Raw genomic sequence first — 7,900 nt, 5'->3', positions numbered from 1 at the left:
ATCATTCTGATCCAGATTAAACTTTTTGAACAACTGGCCCCTGAAATTTCAGGGCACTAAAATAAAATGATGTTATATTCTAAACAGCACTCATATGTTAAATACATAAATACTAAAATGGGAAAACCTTTTCCACACACTTAAAGTTCATACAACCATACTAGGACTTAAATAATAACATTTCGCCAATTTTAACATTTACCCTCCAAATCTCACATAAAGCACACAGGGAACTAGAAATCCAGTGTCCAGTTTAGTTATGTACCATAGGTAATAAAACAAATGTAAGTATGTGGTGTTGTGCTCAACTTTTGGATTGGTGGAATGTATAGTGTGCAGTGCCTACTCATTCCTGCTAAACTGCCTGTGGTTTCTCAAAACTTGATGTATCAGTTTCAGTGCCCTAACTGCTCATAGATCTATGACACTCTCACAGAATGACAATTATGTTTGATGCTGTTCTACAGAATCCACATTCTTGATGTTTTTGTTTCTGCCATCTGGGTTTATTATGTGTCATGTAATGTTCAGAGAGAGTGGAAGAAGTCAATTGCTATATATTCCCTCTATAATATTATTGTCAAAATGGAACGCTCACCCAAAAATAAAATTTACTTACTTATCCTCATGTCACAGAAACTAAAAACAAACACACAAAACATTGTTTTAATTGTTTGAGAAATATTAACAGAATTTTTCATTTTAGGTGAACTGTCATTTTAGGTCACATTCACACTGTGAATTTGTGTTCCTTTAGATTATGTTTTTTTGTAAAACATTACAGTACTGCTTAATCCATTGTTAAAAATAATTACAATCTTTATTAGTGTTTGTTGGTTGTTGTTTATTTTTTTAATAAAATGTTACAAAATATAGTGGATATTCTGTTTAAATGATAACATGCAATGAGATGAATTTTCGTTACCTGGTGTTACTAAACTGAAAAAGGTTATGGCAGGTGTAAAAGTGAAGGTTACACACCTAGACTCTGGAGAGCTGATCAAGTAACAGATACTCATATTTTCCATTATATGACATAAATGAGAAATTGCTGAGTCACAAGAGCACAGCTCAGTGTCATGTCTTCATCCGTTTACATTTGCTACTGACAGACTGAGAGTTCATACTGGTATAAACATGCTTTGTCATTGTCACCGCAATGATTTCCTTTTGTTTTCAAATGCAGTTACCAGATGGAGTACAGTGATGACATCACTGTTACATGATGTTGCAGAACTGTCTCATGACATTTGCCACATCGCATAAGCTGTTGACCCTGTATATGCAGGGTCACATGCATCCTTGAAATCCTAATACTTTGTAATGCAAAAAATCAATAAATAAAAAATTGCTTAGTTGTCCTGTAAAATGTTTGGACCTATAAAATTTAACCTTTAAAATTTATGTGAATGTAAACTGTTTTAAAACTGTGCTGAAACTCTTACAGAAATCATGGGAGCAGTATAGACTTGTGATACAGCCCTGTTTAGATGAACCATACCATGAAAGCTGAGTTTGCATAGTCTTATCTGTTTGAACTGCTGCCAACTGCATATTATGTGACATGAAAAGTACCATCATAAAGAGAATAAGTGCTGATATCAAACATATTGCACAAAGATATTTCACCTTAATAATAAGTATTAAATGCACAGTTGTGTTTTATTGATTTGTTTTCTCTAAACTGACTGATATTAAACTTTCATATTTAAAAAAAATTTAAAAACAAATTATTAGCTGCCTACCAGATTAATTGTTTTATAATCACTATATTACTAAATTACTGTTTGATTGTTCCAGCATCTCCATGACCTGGGATAAGTAATTTGGAAAATTGTTTCTCTCTCTCTCTCCTTGATGAAACAATGTAAATACACATTTGGTTAATTTTAGATTATATAATACATTGCTTAAACATTTAGATTTAGATAGAAATCATGCTTTCTTTTAAGTACACTGGGGTACCATACCATGCACCAGTTCAGTGGCCAAATCATTTCATTTCTCAATTCTTGTGAACAAGAAAATAAATCACACTTGTGAACCTTGATCCTGTTCTTGTTATCACAATGACACAGCAGAGTGTCGTCACTCAATTGTTCAGCTCGTTCATTGATTGGCTGGTTTCAGTTTCACAGACTCAGCATCATCATGTTATGATCGTATATAAGATGAACGCGCGCCTTCATTTCACTCACAGCTTCGGGAAGATCTGAAGAGGTTCTTGCTTCAACAGTGATTGAACGGAACTTAGATCTCGTCGAAATTTCATTTTTTTGTACGTTTTTGATAATAAAACCATAAAACCCGCCGAAATGGAGACTTCTCAGATTCGCCAGAACTATGACCGCGACTGCGAGGCTATGATCAACAAGATGATCAATTTGGAGCTTTACGCTGGATACACCTACACTTCCATGGTAAGTGTTTTTTCTTTTGTTCATCCCTCTCCCAAATCACATCTCGTTAATAGTCAAATTGTCTCTCTCTGGATTAGAGTTGATCGGAAACTTTATGGGGCACAAGTGTTTATAGTCAAAGAATATTGCTAGTGCTTATTGTCGGTCATTTCTCAGAGCTGCATATGTTGTCTTGCAGAAATATTGTATACGTATGTTTAACCCTTTTCTAAACTCAATTTTGTTGCCAACAGGCTCACTACTTCAAACGAGATGATGTTGCTCTTGCTGGCTTTGCCAAGTTCTTCAAGGAGAACAGTGAGGAGGAGCGAGAACATGCCGAGAAGTTCATGGAGTTCCAGAACAAGAGAGGTGGACGCATAGTCCTTCAGGACGTCAAGGTGTGTTTTAAACAAAGTCTTTTATTATGGAATGACCTTATGCCTATATGTAATTTGCTCACTGCTCTGATTGTGTCTCTCCTCAGAAACCTGAGCGTGATGTGTGGGACAATGGACTGACTGCTATGCAGTGCGCTCTTCAGCTGGAGAAGAACGTCAACCAGGCTCTGCTGGACCTGCATAAAGCCGCCTCTCAAAAAGGAGACCCCCATGTGAGTTTTGAAAATTTACATTCAGACATGCAAAACACATATCTCTGAAAAAAAACAAACAATAAAAGTGCAAGTCGTAGTTAGTGTTGAAGCTGTTATTTAGACCTTTATATACATGGCTCTGTACAGTAGTGTCACCCATGTTTGGTAGTTAAATGTTTGTTTGTTTTCTTAACTTCTTTACTGATGTCTTGTCCAACAGCTGTGTGACTTCCTGGAGACTCACTACCTGAATGAGCAGGTTGAGGCCATCAAGAAGATTGGTGACCACATCACTAACCTTACCAAGATGGATGCTGGCAACAACAGGATGGCGGAGTACCTGTTTGACAAGCACACCCTGGATGGCGGCAGCAGCTAAATGCAGCCCTGAGATCATATGCATGCTCCAAAATGTCCCTCTATAATCAGATTTTAAGAGCAATGTGTATACATCACACAGCTTATATGCGGAACTGTACATTTTAAACAGCTAAAAGGTTTAAATCAAGCGAAGGTTTATGCAATTTTTACATTTTGTTAAATGTACACGAATTGGTCTTAACCTGGTGAATTTGAGGAATAAACATTTGGACTGGATTGACTTGGCTTTTTATTCAAAATTGTGTGACTTTGTTTTAGGCTATATTTAACCATTTATTGACATATGTAAAGTTTATGCATTGACGAGTAATGAATCATAAATCTCCACAGGATAAAACAGGCCACTAAAATGAACATTTCTATGAGATATTAGCTGAGTTTGCAGAGTCTCATCAGATTGTAACTGCTGCCAACTGCTATTGTGTGACATGAAAAGTGAGTTTAATCATGAATAGATTAAGTTCTGATGTCAAACATATTGCACAAAGATATTTCACCTCATTATTAAGTGTTAAATGTAGCTGAGTTTAATTTGTATGTTTTCTCTAAACACGCTCATATTAAACTTATATTAGCTTACATAACATACTTTACCTGTATGTAACACTTCCGTAAACATTCTAAAAATTATAGGAAAGGGAAAGACCTGGAATGTTTGACATTTAAAAGAGTTGCTGTTATATTTTTGTGCTTACTATACTTCTGAAAAGTAGCACTCGTAATGAATAATGAAAAAAAATCCAATTGGCTCTAAACATTGATGTTCAAAATTATTCAACCCCCAAAAGTCAAATTTGGTGCAGAATCTTTTTTTTTTTAAACCACCAATAAACACTGCTTGGAAGTGATAAGAAGCTTCTGTCACCACTCTATTGCAATCTTGGCCCATTCCTCCCCTGTAAAAGCTTGAAGATCATTAATAATCTATGGTTTTCACTTTAATACTGCTTTTTTTTTTTATTCCAAATATTTTCGATGAGAATTAAATCTGGAGACTGAACAGGCTACTCAAGAACATTCTAAGACTGATCCCTGAAGCAAGCATAGGTGGAATTGGATGTATACTTTGGGATAATTATCCTGCAGGAAAGTCCATTAATCATTAGCTTCAGTCATTGCACCAATAACATCACAATTCTTGCCAAAATGGCCTGATACTTCAAAGAATCCATGATGTCTTACAGTAAAACAACCCCATAACAGGACTTATCCACCTTCAAGTTTGATGATGGAGATGATGTTTTCCTCAGTTGTTCTGATCAAACAGTTTGTGATATTGTGCTATTTCTTTAACACCCTCAAAGGTTTTCTGGTACAACAAATGTTAAGCTAAGGAATAAAGCTGCCAGCTTTGTCTCTAGGAACTTTTAATGTCTTGCAAATCTTCATATAGCTTTTGACTTTCTAAAGTAATCAAATTATTTCTTCTCTGTAGTTTCTCTATTGCTTTTTCTAGAGTTTTGTTGACTTTGTCATATTAGCTGCTCAAACGTCTGTACATGCATGGGCTAACTGTATGTATGTGTAACAGCTCAAGCTAATTCTATTTTCTAATAGAGTTTCTAAAGGTTTCTTTGTGTTTTAAGACAATTTGTTCCTCGCTATACAAATAAGTAATTAAACAGTAATGTTGAATAGGGGTTGAATAATTATGACATAGCTGTGTTATTAAAAAATCATACAATTCAAAAATATTACACTATATATTGATATATTGACTTTTAATATACAGGGGTTGGACAATGAAACTGAAACACCTGGTTTTAGACCACAGTTAGTATGGTGTTGGGCCTCCTTTTGTGGCCAATAGAGCATTTCGTCTTTGGAATGACAAATACAAGTCCTGCACAGTAGCCAAAGGCATTTTGAGCCATTCTCCTCTTGCAGATCAGGGGTCAGGTCACTACATGATACTGGTGTAGGAAAATGTTATCTGACTCGCTCCTCCAAAACACCCCAAAATGGCACAATAATATTCAGATCTGGTGACTATGCAGGCCATGGGAGATGTCCAACTTCACTTTCATGTTCATCAAACCACTCTGTCACCTGTCTTGCTGTGTGTACTGGTGCATTATCATCCTGATACATGGCACCACCTTCAGAGTACAATATCTGAACCATTGGGTGCACATAGTCAACCTTCATACCTGTTCTTACTGGTGGAATGTGCAATCAGTGAAGATTGGCCACCAGGCTGCAAAAATATAGCCATGAAACCTCCAACATTATATTGGCCAGTTTTTCAGTTTCATTGTCCAACCCCTGTATATATATATATATATATATATATATATATATATATATATATATATATATATATATATATAAATGGTAACATTGTTATGAAAAAGTTTCATAATCATCAGAATTACCATACTTAAATGTTGTTGACCTCAGCTATGGCTTGCACAAAGGGACATTCAACATTGTTTATCAATTTGTGCAGCACTCACCAATATTACATTGAACAATCATTGAAATAAGCATGCAAAATGAAGGTCACTTGATTACAAACAGAACAGGATTCAGTAAAACTAACAACAGTGCAAGGTCTTTAGTGAGAAGAAAAACAACAGTTTAAGAGCACACAAATACAGTAGCATATAGAAGTTGTGTTATTTAATAATGCAATAGCAGTTCAAACTGGTAACCTAAAGCTACTCACTGACTTCTGAATCTGATGGTTTCACATGTGTAACCTAGCAAATTGATCAGGTTACAAATACATGCATCTTCCATGAGAGACAAAATGCTGAGTCACAGAGACACAGCTCCTTGTCAGCTCTTGGGAGTTTGCAGTTGTTGCTGACACAGAATGAGCTTTCATTGGCAATTTCTAGTAGAAAACTGCTTTATAATTAACCTGTCTTCACTGCACTTTTCTAATCAGTCAGGTGTCAGATTCTAATGACAGTTACTAAGAGCAAAATTACTTAAAGTCCATAGGGGAATAGTATGTTATCACAGGATTGTCCCATGATATTTGCCATATCATACACAGGCTCTTATTAATATAGTGTTACCAGCTTCCCACACACCATAGATGCAACCTGGAACTTTTATAGTTTAACTTATAGTTAAAAGGTTTTATGCAAAACATGCTTGTAATTGTGACTGATGAACATGTTGCAATTAATTATGAAAAAGGAAAAAGACAACAAAAAAAAAACCTTTTTGCAATTTGGAGCTTTACGCTGGATACACCTACACTTCCATGGTAAGTGTTTCTTATTGGTTTTGAAGAGACAATTGTATACATTTGTTAAACCCATATAAGTAGTGCAAATGCAGTAGCTACATCAGTCTTATGGGACCATCCAAGGCTGTTGGCATTCTTGTTCTGAATTTGATTTTGAAACATCTTTGATTTTGTTCAGGCTTTCTACTTCAAACGGGATGACATCGCCCTTCCAGGATTTGCCAAGTTCTTCAAGGAGAACAGTGAGGAGGAGCGAGAACATGCTGAGAAGTTCATGGAGTTCCAGAACAAGAGAGGCGGACGCATTATCCTTCAGGATGTTAAGGTGCTTTGATGTTTTGAATTAAATCTTTTGACTTTGAACATTGTAACATAAGCAAAGCTGAATTTAGATTTTATTGTTATGGAATGATCTTATGCCATGCTCACTACTCACTGTTTGTGTCTCTCTTCAGAAACCAGAGCGTGATGTGTGGGGCAATGGACTGATTGCTATGCAGTGTGCTCTTCAGCTGGAGAAGAACGTCAACCAGGCTCTGCTGGATCTGCATAAGTTCGCCTCTGAGAAGGAAGACCCTCATGTGAGTGACCCTTATTTGTTAAAGTTGAGACTCTAAATTCGCCCCCATGTCTCTATAAAGCAGTTTCATTCAGCATCCTTAATTCTTTTCTGATGTCTTGTCCAACAGCTGTGTGACTTCCTGGAGACTCACTACCTGAATGAGCAGGTTGAGGCCATCAAGAAGATTGGTGACCACATCACTAACCTTTCCAAGATGGATGCTGGCAACAACAGGATGGCGGAGTACCTGTTTGACAAGCACACCCTGGATGGAGACAGCAGCTAAATGCAGCCCTGAGATCCCAGCAATACATAAATGAATAGAATACTATTCTCTTAAATATGTTCCTATCACACAGCTCTTGTGCAAAATTTTGAAGTCTGAGATGTTGAAAGGTTAACATCAAGTAGTTTCCTGTTACTAGTGAAATGATGTTACTGTTTTAAATAGTCATCTTGCGATTGTCATCAAGCAATACCTTCCTGTTGAATGTGCAATGATTGATCTGGTGAATTAAAATAAAAAGTTATGAGCCGAATAGCCTCGTGTTTTTTATTTAAAATTGTGGCGTGCATTTAATAGGCTGTAATTATCATATTGGGCTTTATCTATATTTTTGTGAAAAACAGTAAATGCAGATTTGTTAGACTGTGAAAAGTGGTCGCAATAGTGAAATTGATTAATGTACAAATTTACATTATTTCATTAAACTGAATGTACAAATACAGAGCGTAAATACAAAATACTAACTTTAACTTTT

At 35.9% G+C, this 7,900-nt stretch overlaps 2 protein-coding genes across 2 annotated transcripts; both read left to right on the top strand.

Annotated features, from left to right (window-relative positions):
- Nucleotides 1-2,187: 2,187 nt before the first annotated feature.
- Nucleotides 2,188-3,591, top strand: LOC141335129 (ferritin, middle subunit-like). The gene is made up of 4 exons (XM_073840455.1): nt 2,188-2,420; nt 2,654-2,800; nt 2,887-3,012; nt 3,215-3,591. The coding sequence occupies exons 1-4, from the start codon at nt 2,316-2,318 to the stop codon at nt 3,371-3,373; spliced, it is 537 nt and encodes a 178-aa protein (XP_073696556.1). The 5' UTR covers nt 2,188-2,315; the 3' UTR covers nt 3,374-3,591.
- A 2,272-nt stretch (nt 3,592-5,863) lies between these two features.
- On the top strand, nt 5,864-7,547 carry LOC141308458 (ferritin, middle subunit-like). The gene is made up of 5 exons (XM_073832546.1): nt 5,864-5,928; nt 6,526-6,595; nt 6,756-6,902; nt 7,033-7,158; nt 7,267-7,547. Exons 1-5 carry the CDS (start codon nt 5,864-5,866, stop codon nt 7,423-7,425), a joined length of 567 nt encoding a protein of 188 aa, XP_073688647.1. The 3' UTR covers nt 7,426-7,547.
- The last annotated feature ends 353 nt before the right edge of the window (nt 7,548-7,900 follow it).

This window comes from Garra rufa, chromosome 1 (genome assembly GCF_049309525.1).
Source record: "Garra rufa chromosome 1, GarRuf1.0, whole genome shotgun sequence".
Lineage (NCBI taxonomy): Eukaryota > Metazoa > Chordata > Actinopteri > Cypriniformes > Cyprinidae > Garra > Garra rufa.
The sequence above is the reverse complement of the archived record's forward strand: the minus strand, read 5'-3'. Positions and strand labels throughout refer to the sequence as shown.